Here is a 25055-nt window from a genome sequence, read left to right on the forward strand (position 1 = left end):
TAGGTCTTATTTGGGCTAGACAATAAACCATGTATTTGAGAAGATAACACTATTATGCTCTTTTATTCTTTTCATGCAAGGATACTACTTAGAAAAGAAGAGTAAGGCAAGACTATTAGAAATTCTGAAATTTATGGAGAAAAGGATATGAAAGTGTGTTATGAATGTTCTACATGAAAATGGTTAATTTAAAAAGCACAGCTGGTTAGTCATACAGTAAGCTCTATATGTCTATTTATTTTGACTCCAAACTAGAAATTCTATGACCTAGATCATTAGTTTAGTCTAATCTCATGATTATTTTAATTGAAAATTTGTATTATAAACAGGATGCATTCTCAAGCTGCTGTCTAAACAATCAAAGGCATTTGTCTTTTCAGAAAATACACTTTTCAGATTTTTAGCTTTATTTCAGAACTAAAACTTTTAAAGGTAAAAACAACACTGGAACATCATTTTAATAATATCCCAAGCTATGAGAATAAATGGATGGTTGTAAAAGTTTACTCAGTTATTTTATATTCTGTAACATGAAACTCTCTTCAATAGAACTAAGTCATATGTATCTTAGTGAGTTTATCATAGTGAGATTCCAGTGTTATCTATATTGTGTTGCTGACCCTTCTTTCCATATGTAATTATTAAAAATAAAAATAACATAGGGCCATTACTTCTTCCTTATAAGAGAATTCTATATTTAATAATGCATCACAAACCAGAAGTCTAAAATAATCTACATCTCCTAAGACAGATACCAGGTTACCAACACATACACACACACACACAGAATTTTGATTTCTCAAAAGTCTAGTAAGTGGCCCTAGTGGCTGATATATTAGGGTAAGCAAAGCTGTATGTGTGCACATAGCTTCCACTTTGATGGTCTGGGATGTTTTAGCTGGGCCATAGCACAGCAAAATGGTAGTGGCACATTATACCTGGTCATGGCTGGCTTCAATGGAGCTTCCAATAGCATGGAAGGTCATCTGCACAGGGGCTAATGTCAGACAGGTCACATGCTCTTTGCCACTCTGTCTATCACAGTAGTGCACCTATAACAGAACACACGCAAGCTGCTGAACGCCACCAGTAAGAGGGGGCCAGATGCAACTGGTCCTTTGCAAAGGTTTTAGCTTTCAAGAAGAAATTCACATTATGCAGAACACAATTCAAATATTTAAAACCTTATTGGGACTTGAAGATCTATGGAGACTCTATTAATTTTAATTAATATTTTATATTAATATTCTTTACAAGAGTATTAGGAAATGCTTTGCAGAGTGCTCTACATTAGTACAGCCAGAAGAAAAATTCACAACTAAATGCTACACTCATCTGTTTTGTCCAACTTTTCATAATGCATAAAGGACTCTAGGGTCAGCATAAGTCAAGTTCATTTGAATCCAATAAAATTTTGTCAACCTGAATTTTCCTCATCTGCCACTTGATTGGTCTGACATTCTTCTATTTCTACATTATAGTCTCTATAAAACCAATGTTATACATACACACACACATATACATATATATATATATATGTATGTATTTATCTCAGTATACCATGTTCTGTCTGGAATTTTGACATTACAATCAAAATGAATTAAACTGAAATGACTTATAATGTACAGACCAAAATAACACTACTATAATATTATTTTTCTTTTAGTTGAATACAACCAACCATTATTAAAACCATGTGTAAGACACTCTATCAGAAGTAAGGTATGAGGGGTGGGATTAGGGGAATGTGAGTCCATCTGCCCAATGGAAAAATTTCCATCCTTCCATTTATCTACTTTCAAAAAAGTTCTATCAAGCAGTGTTTAATTCTAAGCTAATAAAGTAAAAAATAGTTTTGCTTTTGTGATAAATAAACATACATATATATATACACACACACACAGGTATAATATGGATCTGACAGAAAATGATGATATAAATCCTCATCTAATGGTTTAATAACATTTTTAAACCAGTAAGGTTAAGATTCGCCATTAGTGTCCCTTAAGGCAGGGAAACTTCCTGGAATCTATAAAAAGTAGTTTAGGGTTCAAATCAAGTCAACATACAAAGCTTTGTTTCCAAAGCACTTTAAAGATTTTGTTATAAAAATATTTTTTCCAAATTAACTTTGGGGAAAAGGATTTGATGACAGTTTGAATTCACTGTACCTCCTGAGCAAATTAAAAGTTCACTCAGTGTATGAGTTCAAGAATGCGGGCCTGTTGTTTACTATGCAGCAGTGAAATATGAGAGGGCGGGGGGCGAATGAAACTTACCACATAACAGGTTTATGCAAAAGTCAATCAATGGCGACACTATAATAGCTACAGCTCACAACCATTTATGGTATAGTTAAAATATTATGTCTGATACAGTGCTATCATAAAATATGCTTTTTAAAATGAAATATAATCACCTTTTGACATCAATTGAAAGACTATATGAAAGACAAGACACTCTCCCAAATACCCAAATTGATAGTGAACATGCTCATAGGTCAGCCAACTTACTGCAGCTTTATTTTTTTCTTCTAGAGAAATGAAAATTAGGAAGGACAAAAAGAACACAAGATAATTCCAGTCAAAAAATAAACTTCAAACTTCATTTCCATCAGTGGCTTGGATACTAGAACTGAAAGATTTAACTTTCCTTCTAATTCACCATGAGCCTGCAATATCCTGTAAAATATTAAGACATCCTACAGACATTGAATATTGGCAGAACAATACATGTAGGACTAAATGAAAAAGAGTCTCAGCAGAAGCCAAAGGGATACTCAGGCCAAGCAAAGTGACATTTACCAAGAACAAGGTAAGGGGCATGGACCACTGGTAAAGTCCAAAGAAAACACAGCTGCCCTTCAGGGACGGAGGGAACTGGGAAAATCATGTAGCATTTTACAATAACTATAGATGGAGTATCACTTTTAGAAATTGTGAATCACCATATCGCACACCTGCAACTTATATAAAATTGCACAGCAACTATACTTCAACAAAGGAAAAAAAAAATAAACATCATCTACATGGAAACCAGTAATGGATGAAACTAGGCTAAGTGTTAGCCTCCTCATTCTGCAGGGCTACCATCAGAGGAGTGACTAGGCCTGAAACAGGTAGAATGTGGAGGAACATGTCTCAGAAGCAGATCAAGTCCCCAAGTCCACCAACCACAAATATTCAAAGGTGCTGGAGTATGAGGAAGACAAGAAGAAATCACCGTATACCTTCCTCCCCTATGCGTCTTGAGCCAACACAGACGGCTGGCAGGGGGGGAGCGGGGGTGGGGGGTAGGGAACATAAGCTTGTAGTTTTACACTGAACTGCACTAAATTTTTCAAAACTAAAGGTGACCAGAAAACCATGGGATTTTCCAAATATAAAAAGAAACACGAATGAGAGACATGACCGATCATGGGGAAAAGTGGTGGCTGGAGAAATAAAATCATTCCATGTTTATACCCTCACTGTACTGAGACTGCTCCCTCCAAACAGACAAAAATATGTAAAAAAAAAATATATATAGGAAACTACTGCTTGAGGACATGATTTCAAATTAAATAAAAAGTTACAATATACAGACAAAAGACCTTAAGAAAGAATCATATTTTATGTAATCAATCACTAATAAAACAGGTTGGATATGGCTCTTCAGTTATTTATTCTCTTCCTGGACATAGAAACATTAGAGTTCATAAAACTGTGAATTTCTAAAGGAGACTAATGTATGAATGACATTTTAAAATTCATCTTTCTAACTCTAAAAATGCTTCCGATGATTCAAAGCATTAGCGAAACCAGGAATCTTAGAACTCTAAAATAATTAGGGTAATAATATCCCACTGCATTCTACAATGTACAAATCTTCAGGATTGATGGGTGAAATATTTCTGCTACAACAAAACAGTTGTTTCTACAAATGTGGCCCTAAAATTTCCAATGTACAATGATAATATTCCAGTGTCATAGATCTTGATTTTGATCAAAGAGAAATGAATAAAGATAATTTTAGAAAACTACAGAAGTCATCTCCTATGTTTATTTAAGATTTACTATTTATGAATCATATCATTTTGCTGTCTTTTGCATTCTGAAATGTACACAACTCATCTTGATTCTTACACTGTTGTAGCACTAGTTCTGGATTTATAACACCATTGACCACAGCAAATTGACATTTTGTTTCTTTCTCTTGGGCTTACAAAAAATATTCCACTAAAAATAATGGGTCAGAAATTCCAATATGTGCAAATTAAATAATGCAGCTTCCTTTGAAATCTGCAAATCTATAATAATTTTTATGTTAAAATAAGTTTCCTAGTTTGACTTGTAATCACATAAACGCAGATGAGATGTTATAATTGTGCATTCTGTTAACAATTTCCGCCAGTCTAGAGATTTCTTCTTCTTGAAAGAAGAAGTGATTTGTATCTGAGACTGATACTCATATAACTTAAGAAATAAGAATTCAAAGCTCAATTTGTGATATGTTTAAATGGCAAATCTTGATTTGATTTGAATAAATATCCTCATTCCTTAAAAAAATGAAATAAGGGAAAATACTATAAGCTATAAAATAACTTACATAAAAAGCTAGATAGTGAATTTTTTCATGCCCTTCTGAAAACATGAGGGACCATTCAAATGAAAAATTTTAATTCTATACCCCCTACCTCTAAAAAAAGTTGAATCAAATTGTTACTTGCAGAGATTGAGAAATTCCCTAATGCCGGACTACTATGTTACTAATCTCATCAGGGAAATGGTTAACTGCTTGTCTGTTACATATTTTTAATGGTCACCTGCTGTGGGACAAAAATGAAGAAAGTGTAGAAAAGGTCCATATTTAAAGAAAGCTGCTCAGCAGATTGTTAAGACAAAGGTCTGTACATTGACGTCTGATAATTAACATCATCACTGTGTCAAGAAAACATGTTTGATGAGCACACTTCCCTTCATGAGTTTACTCCACAACAGCAGGCAGAGATCACACTGTAGCTATTGCCTCCAAGGACGGGTGAAGACAGCAAAGAGCCGAAGGGTGGCAATTTAGTACTAGATCTTAGAATACTCAAAACATGCTTGATTCTTGCAGTCTGCACACTAGCTGTACAAAAGATCTAAATCTTTATTAACATGAAAATCAGCATATTCTTGGCAAAGCATAAAACAATACTCCTTGATAAAAATGTAGAGTTAACTGGCAATAAACATTTCTCAACTACACCTTTTTTTTGGGGGGGGGGGGCGTTGCTTCTCAGGTGGCCCAATATTAAAGAAACCTGCCACTGCAGAAGACGCAGGTTTGATCCCAAGGTCGGGAAGATCCCTTAGAGAAGGAAATGGAAACTGACTCCAGTATTCTCACCTGGGAAATCTCATGAACAGAAGAGAGGAACCTGGTGGGCTACAGTCCATGAGGTCAAAAGAGCTGGACATGACTGAGCAACAAACACTTTCACTTTCCCAGGTAGTAATACAAATCCACACTGTTATCTGTTTATAACTAACAAATTTATAAGTGATAAATAAAAGAAGTTCCCCCAGAAAAAGTACTTAGAATGATGCCTAGCTCATAGTTATCATTAAAATAAATAATAGATATTATTAGAATAACACATCCCATAATAATGTTAAAAATTAAGATATGACATGATGTATAATTATTTCTTCAATACTTTTTATAACTAAAGTCAAGTCCTTTATAACTAAAATGTAAACATATATTTAACGTGCTCAGTCATGTACCAGTGTTTTAGCTGGATGAGTAATCTATTTTACTCTGCATACAATATGCTTGACACATTAATGCCTCTAAAGGGATAAGTGAATGAATGAAATCACATTATACAGACTGAGCCTCAAATTGTAATTATCTTTTCTCTCCTTTGGAAATTCTATGCTTAGGAAAAGATTTGAAAATTACATGGCTTTATTTGGTATACAAAATCCAGCAGTGATTTACAGATTTATTTCTAGTTAAAGTCACACAAAAAAACTGTCTTAACAAATGCAACAACAGATGTGTTCCCAGTATTATTAAGACAGATAATTGCATTCTTACTTTAAGTGGTGAGTTTGTACATGACACAAATCCTAAATCTCTGTTCACTCCTTTTCTGCTTCATTGACTATGTGAAGGTCTAAAGAGGCAGCCAATTAATATGTAAATTATACATACACACACAGAATTATTTTAGTTTTACATCCCTGGTGGCTCAGACAGTAAAGCGTCTGCCTACAATTCGGGTGACCCGGTTTCAATCCCTGGGTGGGGAAGATCCCCTGGAGAAGGAAATGGCAACCCACTCCAGTATTCTTGCCTGGAAAATCCCATGGCCGGAGTAGCTTGGTAGGTTACAGTCCATGGGGTTGCAAAGAGTCGGACACGACTGAGCAACTTCACTTTCACTTCCATCAAAACAAAACACTACATAATTTTTAACAGTCAAGTACACATCTACTAGAAAAGAAGTTCCTCTCTTCTATAGTTTGTACTCCAGGCTTTGATGCACTCACACACACCCATTTACATATGTAAAACAAGCTACATGAAAATCTACAGGCTTTGCAAAGAAATAACTTCTCAACAAGGAAAACTTCCTCCAAGGTCAAAGGAAAATAAGTTATATAGGCACTCTGTATACCCTGATGCTGGGAAAGTTTTAAGGCAAAAGGAGAAAGGGGTGGCAGAGGATGAGATGGTAGATAGCATCACCAATTAAAAAATTATCAAATAGAAATGTTAGATCAAACAGATACAATGTGCTGTGCTGAGTCGCTCAGTCGTATCTGACTCTGTGACCCTATGAACTGTAGCCTGCCAGGCTCCTTCTCTATCCATGGGATTGTCTAGGCAAGTCTACTGGAGTGTGTTGCTGTGTGCTCCTCCAGGGGATCTTCCCAATCCAGAGATCAAGCCCCAGTTCCAAAAAGAATAACTGAAGTGAAAAATTTGTTATATGGGCTCAACAGCAAATTGGAGAGGACAGAGAAAAGAACCAGTAAATCTGAAAATAAACCAACCAAAGTTATACAATCCAAAGACGGTGAAAACCTGTAAATAGTCTCAAAGACCTCCAGGACAATATCAAAAGGCTCAACATATACATAACTGGAGTCCCGAAAGGAGAAGACAAAGAAAAGGGCAAAAAAATTTTTGGAAAGGAAAAAACAGAAACTAGCCCCAAATCTTTCAAAACCAATGAGAAACATTACGGTAATCTAAATAGCTAAATGAATCCCAAGCAGGATTAAAAACAACCCTAGACATAGCACAGCCAAACTGGTGAAACCAAAAATGAAGAGCTATCTTAAGAGCAGCTAGAGTAAAACAACACATTACATATATGGTACAGAAACAACTTGTTATCCTGTGGGAAAAACAGATTTCAACTCTCACCCATACCATACACAAAAAATTAAATGAATATCAGCATTAAACACAAAAGCATAAATCATAAAGTATTTGAAAAAAATCAGAGAAAATCTTTGCAACCTTGGGGTAGTCAAAAATTCCTTAGATAGGACAAAAAAAGATATAGTTATGGAAAAAAAATTGAACTTCATCAAAATTGAAAACTTTCCCACTTTTTAAAAGATGCCATTAAGAAACTGAAAAGACAAGTCACAAGCAGGGAGATAATATCTGCAACAGAAACGATCTGTATCTAGAATATATAAAGAAAACTCTGATGACACAATAATTTTAAAAAATCAGTACCAGAAACTAAGAAAAAAATGTGAACATTTCACAAAGATAGAAAACTGGCCAACAAGCACAAGAAAAGAAGTGCATATTATGGGTCATCAGGAAAACACAAACCAAAATATCAATGAGACAGCACTGTATCCTTCATAGAATAAGACTCATATCAATGTATGAAACCCTCATACAGTTCTGGGAGGAAGGTGACATGATTTGTTGTTGCTTTTCTTGTTAAATCTCTAAGCTGTGTCCGACTCTTTTGCAACCCCATGGACTGTAGCTCTCCAGGCTCCTCAGTCCACAGAATTTCCCAGGCAAGAATACGGGGTGGGTTGCCATCTCCTCCCGAGGAGATCTTCCTGACCCAGGGACTGAAGCACGTCTTCTGCACTGGCAGGTGGGTTCTTTACCACTGAGCCACTAGAGAAGCCCACGCATATGACACAGCACACTGAAGGAGAACCTGACAGTTTCTCGTCAGCTTGGAAGGACACTTACCACGTGACTCAGGAATTTCACTCTGAGGTACTCTTTTCAAGAGAACTGGAAACCCTGCACAAAACCTTGTACGTGAATAGTCACAAACAGCTTTATTCATATTAGCCTCAAGCTGAAAACAACGCAAATGTCCACCGACAGATAAACTGATAGTTTGTGGTATACGTGCATGCAATAAACTAGTTCTTAGCAATACAAAGGAACAAAGCGCTGATATGCACAACATGAACAATCTCAAAAACATTATAAGAGTGAAAGGAGCAGGAAACAAAACTGTCTGTTCATGCTGTCTGATTCCATTTTTATGAAATTTTAGGCAATACTAACCTAAGGATAGCCTGGTTGCCACCAAGCCACAGAGAGGTGAGAAAAACAGGCTACAAAGAGGCAACAGGGAATTTTTTCACAGCAATAGAGATATTCCCATCTTGACTGTGGTTGTAGTTACACAGTGGCATACATTTTTTCAAAACTCATCAATCTATATAACTAAAATGGGTGTTATTTATTGTGTGTAAATTATACCTCAATGCAATCGATTAAACAATTAAAAGGTATAGTTATTTGATACACTGATACAACAGCTGACAATGATGTCATTGCTCAATACCTCTCATAAATAATCATAATTAATCCCCCAATTAATTTCCAATTAATTATTACCTTAGGAGACTAATCATTTGAATTTATCTTGTGTCCAGATGTGACTGTGTACCCTTCCACTGTCCTGTTCCCTTCGCCCCGGCCATATTCCACATCCCACTCCCATCAATCCCATCCTGATGTCGGCTCCACGAGGACAGGACACTTGACTGTCATTTACACTATATCCTTAGTGCCAAAAAGTGCATCCAGTTCACAGCAGGTGCTCAATAGACTTCAGCTGACTTAATGAATGAACCAGTCCCTTAAATTGTTAGTATTCATCGGGAACATCTCTGAGGTCTTTGCCCACTTTTCTTGGTCAGTCTTACCTACTTTTATGGCATCAGTTACATCTGCACACCAAAGACTTTTGAATATCTGTGTCCTATGCCCTCTTGCTGTTCACCAGAACCACTGAGGAAGGCCTACTAGACCTAAGCTGTCTTTGAAAGTCCCAAAGGCAGCTCAAGTTCACCATGTTTAAAATGGAACTTATTAACCTCCTCTAAGTTTATTCATCACATTCATACCAAAAATAGAACCTTTCCTAAAACATTCATACTATCTTCCTACTTTATTCTCAAATTCTTGGAATGGTCAACATATCCTCATAGCCTCTAACTACTCTTCAGTGCATTGAATCTAGCTTCCCTCCTGATCAGACCAGTGAAAGCACCCTCACAGAAGTCAGCACCAGAGACCATTTAATCGTCTTATCTGTACCGTGGACACCTGCACCTTCACCCCACTCCTCTATAACCACTGTGTGCTTGGAGCTCAGTTGTTCTGACTCTTCGTGACCCCACTGACTGTAGCCCGCCAGGCTCCTCTGTCCATGGAATTTTCCAGGCAAGAATACTGGAGTGGGTAGCTATTTCATTCTACAGGGGATATTCACAACCCAGGGATCAAACTCGAATCTCCTGCATCTCCTGCATTGGCAGGCAGATTATTTACCACCGCACCACCTGGGAAGCCCCAACAACCATTAGCTTTGCTTAATTTAATCTTTGCTATTTTTCTACTGAATTCAGGCAAAGTCACTCTAATTGGTCTTTCTGCTACCAATCTTTTTTTGTCTAGTTCCTCCTCCACATGCCTACAAAATTATCTTTCTAAAATAAAAAAACCAATGTCACCATCTTTTAAAAAATAAGTTGGTGGTCTCTAACAGCTAACTTCAAATTCTCAGCAACACATGTCTTTTCAGCTTCCTTGCTGACACTTCCGCTTTGAGTTCTAAGCATTTCTAAAGCACGTGCCCTTTTATGTCTCAAGTACTTACCTCCTTCTGCCTACAATTCCTTTCCTTCTTAGAATTCAGCTTAAGAATCTATGTCTTCTTAAAATTTATTCAAAAGTCCCTCTGCTATGGATTCTTCCTAATTCAATCGGTCAGAGCTGTTTATTCCCACCCATTTTTCTTACGTGGCTGACCACACCTCCCCCGATCACTTACCACACTACACCTATAATGACATTTATTACATGAGGAAGGCATTTCATTATTTCCTGCAGTGTATTGTAGCATGTTACATATTTACTACAAATGTGTAATTTTTAAATTAAATTGTCACACTATGTTCAAAAACTGATCCCTGGAAGCTGCATGCAATTGTAATAGTGGCCAATCAATCTTCTGTGTATTGGTTTTATTTTCCCGTCTGACCCCAATTTGACCATAACACTTCCTGTGCCCACTGCTTAGTATGCTACCTGGCATGTGTAGGTACTTATTAAGTATCTTCCCAGAGTGATTAAATAAATATTCAATTTATTTATTAACTAAATCAATTCCAGTATTCAATAATATTTTATAAATGAATTAACTTCATATCCATCTATTCTTCACATACATTCTTGATGTACTATCTACTATTTCTAGACTTTTTGAAGTTGTGGACTGTGTATTTTTCTCCAATTGTAGTCCTTGTTTCTTCAAATGTTCTCTAGCAGGGGTCCCCAACCTCTGGGATCTAATGCCTGATGACCTGAGGTGGGGCTGATGTAACGATAATAGAAATAAAGTGCACAATAAATGCAATGTGCTCGAATCACCCAGATACCAGCCCTTGACCAATCCACGGCAAAGCTGTCTTCCAGGAAACTGTTCCCTGATGCCAAAAAAGGTTGGGGACCACAGTACTATAGGACTTGATTCTGAACTTTTATTGTACTTTAAAAAATACTACTACAGATAAAAACATTTTAGAAGCTTTTCAAACATCTCTTACTTCTACCAGTTAAATCTGCTTTTTGATGAGACTATGTGAAGACAGAACTTCCCTGAACCTGAAATCTTCCAAGGATTAGAAGGAACTAATAATTCTCTATGTGAACATGAGTAACCTGCATTACTAATAGGATGTTTTATTTGTGTAGTTCCGCAAATGTGTATTTACATCATAAAGTTGTATCTCTGAATAAAATCTAAAGTTCCTTCCAGCTCGAAAGAGAACTCTTAAATGACTCAGACAGTGGAGTGCATGAAAGAAAAAAGAAGTGAAAGTGTTAGTAGCTCAGTCATGTCCGACTCTTTGCAACCCCATGGACTGTAGCCTGCGAGGCTCCTCTGTCCATGGAATTCTCCAGGCAGGAATACTGGAGTGGGTAGCCATTCCCTTCTCCAGGGGATCTTCCTGAGCCAGGGATCAAACCTGGGTCACCTGCACTGCAGGCTGATTCTTTACCATCTGAGCCACCAGAGTGGAAGACATAAATAAATTTATTAATGCAATCTATAACTAAACCAAAGCAATATCCAAAAGACCACAGACTACCATGAACACTAATCCTACCTTCAGGAATCAGGCTTCAAACACTATACAATAGTTGGATTTAAAATAAAGATTTGTAAGCAAGAAGCAAAAATGTACCGGCATTTCTGCTGTGTCATAAAATAATATGCGTAATGCCTCTTTCGCTATCTGATACATAACAAGGCAGTCAATAAATGTCAGTTTCATTTCCTTGTTTACTCGTGTATCTTCTAATATCCCTGGCATGTCAGAGTAGTTTTTTTTCAGTGTGCAGATATCTTTACATGCAGCATTCCATATACTGCTCTCTTTTTCTCAAGAGTTGTCCTGGATGAGAAGAGAACAATACATTTGAAATTTCAGACGCTGTCATTCATGAAAAAAAAAAAAAACTTCAGCTGTAGCTGAATGCTGAAGAGAGGAAAACAGACCATTTCAACATGACTTAGAAAAAATAGGTGTGTATACACACACCAGCCTGACATGATGTAGTACCTGATGGGTACTACAATTAATCTTCTGTTACTAAGTTAAAAATCACATCATTGCCAACCATTTCTAGCAAAGGGAAATGAAATTCACCTTTAGATGAAAAATAATTTCCTTTTCTTCAACTTGATTGAAGAAATGATTGCTTATTGCTTTTCACATAATTTCAAATAGAATTCTTGAAATCTCTTACAATACAAACAAAAAAGGCTACAGATATTTCTAGTTGGGGATGACACATATGGCAACTATTTTTTTCTGCACATCAGTGGCTCATTTCAGATCCACATCAAAGTCACTGTGTTAGGACAGCTCTTCTATGTATTACGCTTTCTTTGAAATGTGTCTTATTATGTATATGCTGGTGTATCAAGGCTCAAGAGTATGTCTATCCTGATTACATTCTGCAGTGACTTAGGGTAGAGTTAGTCTTGAATAGTTTATGTGGTAATAATAGACTATTTTGTTTCCCTGGTGGCTCAGTGGTAAAGAAGCAGCCTGCCAATGCATGAGATGCAGGTTCAATCCCTGGATCAGGAAGATCCCCTAGAGAAGGAAATGGCAACCCACTCCAGTATTCTAGCCTGGGAAATCCCACAGACAGAGGAGCCTTGCGGGCTACAGTCCATGGGGTACAAAGAGTCAGACATGACTTGGAGACTAAACAACAAATGGACTATTTTATTTAAGTCTTGCTTGATTCTTAACTGTTATTTATCACACTATGTTTTATATGCATCAGGATTTCTTTCTTCAAATGTAATATTTTTCTCTAAATAGTTGGAAATTTCAGCCAAGTAAGATGATATGTAATTCTAATGGTTTGTATGAACTATAGTTATGTGAAACGTATTGACAGTTTGTGTGCCCTTGAGGTTTTGGCCAAGTACATCAAACTCCGAAGAAACCAGACAACAGATCAGTTTGCAGGTAATAGGCTGCCCATTTAAAGAACAAACCTGAGTTTTAGGGTCACCACAGGAAGACCAAAGACTTCAGGAGAATTCTTCCAGTTTCTCCAAGGTCTTTGGAAAGTTGAGGCTAAATCCAAGAGGGCTTTGTATGAAGTGACCATAAATCAGAGCAAAATCTCTTGACCCCATGCCAAACCCATAAATGTATTTTGCTCATTGTACTCTGAGTAATTTCTCATCACTTTATATACATTGTGTAACAGTGTAGATGAAAATTTGGGCTCAGAAGTGACACGGTAAGTTATGTTTTGAGGACAAATTAGAAATGGGGGAAAACATTTCTAAGTGGAGGAGTATACGTCCATGCATGATTTCTTTCTCCATATTTTCCTATTAGAAATCTACAAAATTTTACTTATACTGGTTTTTAAAAAACAGACCCCTTACTCCAAAAAAACTAGCCACAAACAGCCTTATTATAAATTAAAAAAAACTCTGATTATAAATACATGGATTACAAAAAGTGAGGTATAGGGAAAATAAGAAAAAAGAGAAAGGACAAACATTGATTCTCGAGTTGGGTAAGCCCCACGCCCCATGTCCCATCTCAGTGTAAATTGTACTAAGACCAAACTGTTGAAATATGTTATGTCATACATGCCTTTAAGAGAAGCCCATAATCGTAAAAGAAATCTGCTGTAATCATACTAAACTTCAAAAAGGAAGACATATTAGTTGAAAGGTATTATGTTTGAATTGTACTTAAAAAGAAAGTTTTTAATTAAATAGATACTTCTGAGCCTTCTACTGATATTCTCATCTTGCTAAAAATCGCACCAATATCTAAAACTCACAATAATGAAAAGGCACCCCACCCAGTAAAACATTCCCTGTTTTTTATAAAATAAATATGGTTTAACTAAGATACTAAGTATTTTCTTTACACTCTTTATATGAAAAAAAAATAAATCTAGTTTTTTATATTTCACTCTGGAAGTTTTAAAAACAACACTGCTCACTGGATGATAATCACAAGGAAGGGTACAGACTAAAAGATTAAAATTAAACCCATCTAGAAAGGATAATTTACTAAAATAATTCATTTTAATTTCCAGACTAATTTTTCTAATGACTCAAACAATGAAACTGCTTACAGTTAATTATACAGAGAGATTTCTAATATAATTAGTATGAAAAAACATATTTATGATGCAAAAACTCAGAATAATATAAATTATAACACAATGAAACAGAATCTACTTCAGCTCAAAAGTTGATGAGCATTTCAAAAATGTCTCCTCCATATTAATTTTCTTTAAAAAGCTGAATGATTTTGAAACATTTTGGCATTATAATTAGAGAGTATCAAGTATACACCAAGGAACCCTGGACACTAAGGTATACCTGTATTTCAAGTGAATTTTCTTAACTTTCATCGAAGTTAAAGAAGCATACTAACTGGGCTGGACAAAGCTTGAGGTTCACAGAACTGCTGATATAAAACTTTTTTTTCCTAAAAAGTAATAAGTCAATAACATTCAAGTTCTAAAAGAAAATTAAAAAAAACACACTAAATAAAATTTCAAAAAATTAATATTCATTTATGATAGAAATCCAAAAGCTTGCATCTAAAATGTGATTAAAAACTTCAGGTTAGCCCAAGCAAGGATAAAAGAATTACTGAGAATATGCAAGTGTTCAGTCATCTTCTGACCTGCGGAGCCAGCTTTATTAATAATAACTTTAATTGTATAATAATTTTAATTATTTTATAGACTTAAGGGAAAGGATGTGAGCTTAATACTTGCATTCAGTAAATAAGCTTTTTGTCACTCAAATTTCAGATAAAGAGTGGGTAATGAAAAAAAATTTAAAGTTAAAACAACATAGTTTTCAGTACACTAATATATTTTTTACTTTTAATACAATATAGCTGTCACATACAATGGCTCTGGTAGGCTTAAATCAGATGTCAATGGGCACAGAAGGCCAGAGAAGAGTTTATACAATATTCAATAAGCAACAATATCTATTCAGTGTACAATAACAAAATTTTAAAAGTACTAACCTTGAGACACAGAGAAAGAATTTATTGTTTTTAAGTTCCAGAAATAAAAATAACACAATAGCATGGAATCCGTAACAAGCTGGCCCTATCTTTTCTAAGCTATGGTCCAATTAAAACATTTAAGAAATAGAAACAATCTACATGTTTTTCTAGCAGGTAAATACACCTGAGAAAGTTACCTATAAAGAAATAGGCTTTAAAACTCTTAACCACAAAGACTCTTCTACTGTGACATTATGAGGATGTGCTGGGCACCTGTCAGGGCATGGAGCCATTTCCCACAGTCTGTTCACCGCACAGCTGCAGGTTGCAGCTTGTCAGCAACACAATATTTCATATCAACACCAAACTCGTTTGACCAAAGAAGCACAGTAATGTTTCAAACCATCTGCTTATATTCATTAGTATGTAAAAATCACCAAACACAATTTGGAAATGTTTACTAACTTGTCCATAAATAAGAGTGTATTATCTCAGCATAAACTTTAAAGAAAAAAAAGGGTCTGAGTAGTCAGCCCAAATATAGGAGTAACAGATTCTACATTTTGACTAAAGCAAACCTAATTTAAAATTATAGTTGCTATCACTGCCAAGAATTAACAAATAAATACAGATTAAAAAATTTAAGTAGTTCTTCTGGCAGCAAAATGAACATCTACCACAGTAACTTCTCCAAGCAAAAAACTCAATTCAGAGCTTGAATCAATTTGTGCTTTGTTTCTATAAAAATCCAAACGTAGCATTACTTTCAGACATTTTTAGACAACTAGATTTGTAAATAAACAGTGAATTCCTTTCCATCACAGTTTATTTCTAGTTCATCCTATGCACATTATAGATAGAACTAAAAATTGCTTAGTTCTTTTTCTCCAGGACTTTAACTGTGTGAATCAAGGTCCTTTTAAACAATGAGTTATTATTATTCTTAAAGTAAACCACAAAAACAAACCCTACAATTTTAATTTTTAAATTAAATGATTAAAATTTCAGATGACAGAGCCAAAAACTGGTAACAGCTTTTTAGACTTCATATTAATAATCTAATTAAAAATATTAACCACTACCTGCCAAGAGATTGGAAAGAATCAGGTTTCTGCGAAGGGAAATAAACAAAAGAAAACATGCAAAAATTCCACCCCCTCAACCACATGATCTTCTCTCATATCTAAATTTGAAAAAAATTTATCAGTACATGATGATTTTAGACAATACAGACCTTCTAGAGCATTTCTAAAGGAAATTACAGTTTTTGGTCTTAGGGAGTAAGACTAAGATGGAAAGGGGTGTGAAAATAGTGAACTCTGTGGGGACATTCTGTTCTTTCTACACACAAGCACACTGCTGTTCATCCAGTCAAGTGGTTACAGTTCAGTATAGGATTTTCAAGGCAACTAAGATGTCAAAACACAGGTATTTCCTCTTCCTAGAGTTAACAATTCTTTTAAAAGATCTACCCACAGAGAATTATTGTGGTTTTTTTTTTCTTCCAAAAGGGAACAATGACTAAATGGGGGAAGGGGAGAGTTTCCAGCCCCAAATTCTTATACACAACAAGAGGCCTATAAGCTAGGTGTAGACTGCCCGGTGAAATAGAACTATTGGTACCATCTGAGGTAGGTGCTACCCTAGATGGTTCAAAACACAATCCAGTAAAACAATACATGTTTTTATGCCTCAAACAGCTAAAAAGCATTTATTACTGTTCTAACACCATGGTTAATAAACTCCTAAGACAATAGACTTCTAGGATGTTGTACCTTAGTGGCATCTCTGAATCATTACTAGCAACAGAATGCCAAATTCAAAATTGCTATGAAAGTAAAATCAGCATTAGAAAAACTCAACCTTACTGTAAACTGGGGGAGCACTTAGTGTTAAATACTAAGACCAAATGTATGAAGGCAGGATCTTTACTTGGGAAGACAAAGTGGAGGGAATAGATGCGCCCAATTGAGACCAATCAAAAGACAGAACAGAGGATGAAAAATGTCTTAAAAAAAAATAGAGGAGGAAGAAAGAATATGGAGGCGAGCCAGGCAGCAAAAAATAATTACTGGAAAGAATGAAAAATCTTTAAAATGAGGCATGTGCACATGGCTCGCTTTTCTGTCCTCCGTGTTCCTAATGATTTACAATGTAAGTGGCACAGAAGTCACGCTAGCAGGCAAGAATGAGCTTTCTGATGGAGAGAGATGGAGGACTAGGGGCTAATGAAGTGCTTTGTTTTCTTGGTTTTGCTTTTAATTCATACCTGAAAGCCTTGAATCCTTGCTAAATATTCCAGCTGTTTTGAAGGTTGTACTGGAGAACAAGGGGGAGTAGGAGAACTTCCTTTTAAACCTATGGCTTCAGCTGTAGAAGATGTTCCGTTCATAAGGAGTTCCCTGGCAATTGTAGCTGAACTACTCGATGTGGGAGATATACTGAAGAAAGAGCTCGAGGGTTGGTTCATATCTTTGGGTGACAAATAGCCTAGAGTCGTGCCAGAGATTACTTTGTGGCGGCTGGCTTCCATCTCTTGATAAACATCAGGAGACAAATGAAGAATTCCTTTTGGAGCTATAAGTAAAATAAAGGAACATTGTTATTACACTTAAAATAAGTGAAACAGAAACATGTTAGAGCACTAGTGACTCAAGGATTTCACGTGAAACAAGGCAATGAAAAACACTGTTAAGCACCCGTCTTCCCCATACTTGCAAAGGCAACTGCAGTCTCCTCTTTGGAGGCAAAAAATGTACGTTTCAATATTCCTAAAAATCATTGGCTTAAAAAAAATCACAAAGGGGACTTCAAGGGAAAGCGTACGTGGTGGAGGAGCTATGGAGGAGCACGGGGAGGAATGCGTAGAAGTGCACTGGGGGTACGCTTAGGAGTGTGTAGGGTCTTCAGCCTGCAATTTATTATTTTATGATCTCATAAAAGAGACAGTAAATCCCTAACAGATGCGGCAGTTGAGACACAGAGGTAAAATGACGGCTGGGTCAGTCCAAATGATCTGCGCAAAAAACTCATACATCCAATGGCCTGCTGGTATTCCTCTCTCCACAAAGATGTCCCACTGTCAACTGTACCTAATGAACATGTTAAAAACTGACAGAGCATCTTCTTCCCCCAAACTGTCTCCTGTCTGGAGACATGATGTCTCCTCAACGTGACAGGACTGCCCTGGCAGCTCAGTAGTAAAGAATTCGCCTGCTAATGCAGGCGATGTGGGTTTGTTCCCTGGGTCAGGAAGACTCCCTGGAGAAAGAAATGGCAGCTCACTCCAGTATTCTTGCCTGGGAAAGCCCAACAACAGAGAAGCCTGGTGGGCTGCAGTCCATGGGGTCACAAAAGAGCTGGACACGACCTAGTGACTAAACAACAACATGATACCACCATCCACCTGCTCAGCTGCCCAACCTAGACTCCTGGCAACCAGCTTTGACCCACTCACAAACAAGTAGCCACCACGTGCAGTCTAGAATGTGCCCTGTCAGCTTATCAAGTGTATTAGCTCAAGTCAGGCCATATGCAGATTCTAACATCAAGAGGAGTGAGCCTGGGGCTGTGGCATCAGTTGGCAGAGTTGTAAACATATTTCCCTTGACTTCCATTTGTCTGAGAGATATTTCAAACCACATTTCACAGGCTTGTTCTAACATCTTTGGATCAGATATTAACGACTCTCACATCATGACACTATCTTCTAAAATGACTGATCAATCACCAGTTTCGGAGAACGTGCCCTGAGAAAGAAAACTTTGACCCTTGGTCCCGCCTCTCCCTTTCCCACCACCACCCTCCTGATTCAGACCCTCAGTGTTTCCGATAGGGCTATTGCAACCATCACTAAAAGCGTCACACTGCTGCTCTCCCCACTGTCCATTCCCCAAAATGGGTCTGTGCCACAATCCCCAAATATAAGGGTTCCATGATAAATACATGGGGGAAATATGCAAATTATATCACACACAAACATCCCTTCGGGAGGATTAAAAATGCACGTTAGCACAGCAAAAACTCTGAGAAATCCAGAAGAACAGAAATCCATTTAACTTGGTTTAAGCCAGGATTTCCCAAATTCATATTATATCCAGGCTTCCCATGTAACATTAATAACATCTTAACACCCTAGGAAATGCTAAGGCTAGACATTTTCTCACTTTAAAGTCTTTACTGGCTCTCTATCACTTACACATCAAATCAGAATACCTCAGGATGACAAATGAGGCCCTCAGTGCCCCGGCTCCTCCTCTCCTCCCCATCCTACTAAAATCTTCATGGAGACCCCATGCTCCACTCATGCAGACATAGTCACACGTCTCCCCATACTCTGGCTTGTTTGATCTCATCACAGCTTTCGTTCTATTGTTCAGTCTCTCTTTCTCTCTCTCACACACCCCCTCAACCCCCCACCCCCCACATACCAGTTAGCCTCCTGCTGTTAGGTTTTAGGCACCGTGCTAACCAACAGTCCTGATCTCCAGTCACCCTCAGTCTCTCAGGAGAGGAAAACGAAAGGGATGAATATCAAGGTGTGGCAGGTGCCTCTGCAGAGACGGGTTGGGGAGCAGTGGGAATGAGAAGGGAGAAGCACTGGGAGCTCAGGAAAGGCTTCCTACAATGGTACTGACAGCACAGCCCAAGAGATGAGGAGAACTGGGCCCAGGAGGGAGGGAAATGAAGGCAGGCAGAGGCATGAACAGACGCAGGGGTTAGCAGACCCGGCAACCTCTGCCCTGGAGCAAGAAGCGGGAGATGGGTACTGCAACAAGGAGAAGTGGAGGGCTGGGAGGGGCCAAGCTCCAGGGAACTCCATCCCGGGGGTGTTATAACATAAACTGAGCGAGTGAAAGTTGCCAGTCGTGTCCGACTCTTTGTGACCCCATGGACTATATAGTCCATGGAATTCTCCAGGCCGGAATACTGGAGTGGGTAGCCATTCCCTTCTCTAAGGGATCTTCCCAACTCACGGATGGAACCCAGGTCTCCAGCATTGCAGGCAGATTCTTTACCAGCTGAGCCACAAGGGAAGCCCAAAACATAGAGGGGCTGCCTTGAAAACTCATTTATATATGGCACTCCCCTGACGTTCCTATGCTTAGGACTCTGCACTTCCACTGCAGGGGGCACAGGTTTGAAGCCGGTTGGGGAACTAAGGTTCTGCACGCTGCATGGCATGGCCAAATGAATAAATACACAAATAAATTACACAGCATAAAATATCATCCTATTTTATAGATTTAAAGGACCTCCCTGTAGCTCAAATGGTAAAAAATCTGCCTGCAAGGAGACCTGGGTTCGATCCCTGGGTTGGGAAGATCCTCTGGAGAAAGGAATGGCAATCCAGTCAGCATTCTTGCCTGGAGAATCCCATGGACAGAGAAGCCTGGCAGGCTACAGTCCATGGGGTCACAAAAAGTTGGACACAACTGAGCAACTAACACACACATGTTTTACAGATTTAATTTGTACCTTTGTGTTTGTTAGCTTTACATTCAGGAAAATTTTTAACAAAAAATTTAAAAAAGAAAACATATGCTTTGGGGAAAAATTACAGATAAATCTCACTAGCCAGAGTAAACTACTTTTAACATTTTGCTTTAAAAATATACTTTTAGTCTTTTTTCCTATACACTTTTTGTTAATTGAAAAAACAAGTTAAAAGACAGAAATACAGCATGACCCTTTTGTTATTTATAAAACTATGTGCTTTCATTAATAACTTTAAGCTTAAAATTTCATTATATCAGTTGTTTCTTCAAATAATTTCGTATTGCTGGACATCTAATTTATTTCTTTTTTTAAAAAAAACAACACAGGGAAACATATTTTTTTAAATTATATCCTTATTCACATGAAAATTGATTTCCTTAACTCAGAAGCAGAACTGCTAGTTAAAGAATATGAATTTTATTTTTTGTACACTAATAAATTGCTCTAAATTGGTACAAATGCTAGTAGTTGTGCCAATTTCATACCTCCATACAAATATGTGAAAGTTTCTCCTTCTTATTTCAGTAGTAGATATCGTTATTAAAAAACCTTTGCCACTGCTCTGTTAGTATAGATAAGTGGCAATGATTTTTTAAAATAATAATATCTAATATAAAAATAGGGGGAAAAAGGTACTTTTAGCTTCACCCCCTGAGAGCTGGGGAGGTGAGAGAGGTTGGAGATTTGAGGGCTTCCCTGGTGGCTCAGACGGTAAGGATTCATCTGTCATGCAGGAGACTCAGGTTCGATCCCTGGGTTCAGAAGATTCCCTGGAGAAGGGAATGGCAACTCACTCCAGTATTCTTGCCTGGGGAATTCCACGGACAGAGGAGCCTGGCAGGCTATAGTCTATGGGGTCGCAAAGAGCTGGACACGACTGAGCGACTTCGCTTTCACTTTCATGTGTGGCCAATAGTTTAATCATCAATCATGCCTATGTAATGGAACTGCCCCAAGCCCCCGTAAACGAGGAGGTTTGAAAAGCGTCTGAGTTTGAGTTTTATCTCCCAACTTTACTGGGATAGATGCTTCTGTGCTCCAGCTCCTTTTGAACCCCACCCTGTGTACCTACCTCTTCCTCTGGCTTTCATTTTCAATCTTTTGTAATAAATCCATGGTAGTATCTTCCTGAGTTGTGTGAGCTGTTCTAGCAAGTCATCAAACTTGAGAAGGGGGCTGTGGGAACCCCCTGAATTTACACCATTTCGGTCAGGAGTACAGATGGGAATATGCGGCTTGTGATTGGCAAAGCGGGGCATCTTGTTAGCCTGAGCCCTTAATCTGTGGGGGCTGCACTGATTCCAGGGAGCAAAGGAACCAAACTGTAGGACACCCTGCTAGCGTCCAGAAAGTTGGAGAATTGGTTGCTATGGAGGAAAAGAATCCCTACATAGTTAGTGTCAGAAACGCAGTAAAAACAGCCATATGTCAACTCTGATCAAACTAGACATGTGCAGTTTTATGTTCAATTTTATCTCAACAAAGCAAAAACATCTGCCAATTTGCTAAGTGGGATGACATATTACTTTTTCACTAGGTGTACCAACACCAGACACAATTCTTATTTAAAGAATAACTTAATGTATGACTCTAAATTCTACACTTAATTTAAGAAATCAAGAAGCTAAGAGCATTATTTCAGCAATGTTATTATATAGCAGTAATGGGCTTGCCAACAGCAATATTATCAAGCAACAAAAATGCTCTCCCAGCACTCTGGAGAGGGATTACATCACAGCAGAAGAACTCATGTGGGGTACAGGCTCCCTTATTCCACTGTAAAGCCCGAATTGACTTCATGAATAAAGAAGATTCCTTTCTATGGAGATCAACTAATATAACAGTATCACTGAGAGAGAGTAAAGATACGTGTAGATGTCTGCAGCCAACTACCGAATGATTTTCAACATGAATATTAGTAACTGTTTGGATCAGTCACAATTCATTTAGGTTCTTTCCGTTGTAAATTTAAGTCACTTTTCAGTGGGGTAAAGACCTAAAACAAGAATCAACGAGTAATTTAAGGACTTCCCTGGTGGTTCAGTGGTTAAGAATCTGCCTGCCAATGAAGGGCACACAGGTTTGATCTCTGGTCTGGAAAGACCCCACATGCTATGGGGCAACTAAGCCTGCGCACCACAACTACTGAACGCCTGAGCACCTAGAGCCATGCTCTGCGACGAGAGAAGCCACTGCAATGAGAAGCCCAGGCACCGCAACTAGAGAGCAGCCCCGACTCACTCAACTAGAAAAAGTGTGCAGCAGTGAAGACTCAGCCAAGCTAAAAATAAATAAAAACAATAGAGAGAGTAACTTAAAGTGTACATATTTAGGGACTTCCTACTGTCTCCTGAAAAACCACCCATCTCAATTTATACTGCTATTAGCAATGTGTGACTAAACCTTTCTTACACATCTGTCAAAACAGGCTTCAGTTATTCTAAATAATTACTATCACTCTACATTTTGTTGTTCTATTAATTTACATTTTTTTGATTCAGTTCAGTTCAGTTCAGTCGCTCAGTCATGTCCGACTCTTTGCGACCCCATGAATTGCAGCACGCCAGGCCTCCCTGTCCATCACCAACTCCCAGAGTTCACTCAGACTCACGTCAATCGAGTCAGTGATGCCATCCAGCCATCTCATCCTCTGTCGACCCCTGCTCCTCCTGCCCCCAATCCCTCCCAGCATCAGAGTCTTTTCCAATGAGTCAACTCTTCACATGAGGTGGCCAAAGTACTGGAGTTTCAGCTTTAGCATCATTCCTTCCAAAGAAATCCCAGGGCTGATCTCCTTCAGAATGGACTGGTTGGATCTCCTTGCAGTCCAAAGGACTCTCAAGTCTTCTCCAACACCATAGTTCAAAAGCATCAATTCTTCGGCGCTCAGCCTTCTTCACAGTCCAACATTCACATCCATACATGACCACTGGAAAAACCATAGCCTTGACTAGGCGGACCTTAGTTGGCTTTTGAATATACTATCTAGGTTGGTCATAACTTTTCTTCCAAGGAGTAAGCGTCTTTTAACTTATGGCTGCAGTCACCATCTGCAGTGATTCTGGAGCCCAAAAAAATAAAGTCTGACACTGTTTCCACTGTTTCCCCGTCTATTTCCCATGAAGTGATGGGACCAGATGCCATGATCTTTGTTTTCTGAACGTTGAGCTTTAAGCCAACTTTTTCACTCTCCTCTTTCACTTTCATCAAGAGGCTTTTTTAGCTCCTCTTCACTTTGTGCCATAAGGGTGGTGTCATCTGCATATCTGAGGTTATTGATATTTCTCCCGGCAATCTTGATTCCAGCTTGTGTTTCTTCCAGTCCAGCGTTTCTCATGATGTACTCTGCATATCACAGATAAACATTCTCTCATGTGACCCCCTTAGGCCCATGCCTTCTTTCTTGTTGGCTCTGACCTCAGTTTTGCTCATGGACTTGGCAAGTATTCCCCTGCTCAGCCTTGTAATGTCTGTTCTTTTCACTCTCTATTTGAAGATGTTCTGAATCGTTCTTCCATCGTCTACCTTTTGTCCCTGATGTGGCCTTTAATATTCCCATCTTAGTACTGTTAATCTGTAACCACTGTACACAGCTGCACTGCAGAGACAACACTGGCACTATTCTAGCACTTTACATGCATTATCTCATTTAATCCCCACAACCACCAAATGAAACGGATTTTTATTTCTCTAGATTATAGATGAAAAAACTGAAGCAGAGAAAAGTCAGGAAACACAGCTAAGGATATGGATAAGGTTTAGCAATGGTAGATTTTAACTCCAGGTGGTCTATCACCAGAGTCTGGACACATTACATTAAATGACTTCCTAAAAGAACAAGCAGAGGGAAAAAAGTGAAATGTCCAGCCAGTTCTAAACACCCAGGTTTAACCCAGGAAGTGAACTCCACATGTGAAGTTTACCCAGACTGGCTCCACAGTTGATCCATGCCACCATGGCTGTTCTTAGATGTTCTAGAGATAGCCTCACCAAAATCTGCCCTAAATTATATGACGTCACACAGGATTTTGAAAGCCCCAACGTGCCAGGGACAGTGACATCCTACAAATGAGGAATGCCAGGCCATGGTGCCCTTTCTACTTGTTTTCCCCACTAGGTTTATGCTTCTCTCAAATAGGTGTGAAAACCCTCTAGCATACAAAGCCTCCCACCGCGTTTTCCCAGTGCTCCAGTTCTTACAGGAAGAGCTGAAGAGGACATTCTGAATTGAGATTTCTTAAAAGGTCTTATCGTATGTATAGATCAGCAAATAGCAGAACCTTGCCTTTTGATGTTCACTAACATTGTAACTCTTTGAGAGGCTGAAGAACATAGATGAGTAGTAACTGGTACTAGAGGTATCAGAACAACAGGGCAAACCAAAGGAGTAAGAAAGATAACGTCACTTCACTGGTACAAGCAGTTAATGTTAGTCTATAAAAATGAGTTTCTCTGCACGTCCACAGAATGAATGCATTGTGTGTGCTTCAT

At 38.0% G+C, this 25055-nt stretch overlaps 1 protein-coding gene across 50 annotated transcripts in view; it reads right to left on the bottom strand.

Annotated features, from left to right (window-relative positions):
- Window positions 1–25055, bottom strand: part of STAU2 (staufen double-stranded RNA binding protein 2) — a 310852-nt gene that overhangs the window by 126228 nt on the left and 159569 nt on the right. For 31 of the 50 annotated variants that reach the window (XR_011259016.1, XR_011259014.1, XR_011259011.1 and 28 more), the window contains 2 exons: window positions 17335–17642; window positions 939–1052 (listed from right to left, as the gene is read on the bottom strand). Coding sequence is in view for 45 of the 50 variants with exons in the window: in XM_069600289.1 (XP_069456390.1) it covers window positions 939–1052; window positions 17335–17642 (422 nt within the window). In the remaining 5 variants the exon portion in view is untranslated. Of the gene's footprint in view, window positions 1–938; window positions 1053–14905; window positions 17643–25055 lie in introns of those variants that run through there. The other 19 variants (XM_069600307.1, XM_069600297.1, XM_069600300.1 and 16 more) reach the window with 2 other exon arrangements.

The sequence above is a fragment of the Ovis canadensis genome, chromosome 9, assembly GCF_042477335.2.
Source record: "Ovis canadensis isolate MfBH-ARS-UI-01 breed Bighorn chromosome 9, ARS-UI_OviCan_v2, whole genome shotgun sequence".
NCBI classification, from domain to species: Eukaryota; Metazoa; Chordata; class Mammalia; order Artiodactyla; family Bovidae; genus Ovis; species Ovis canadensis.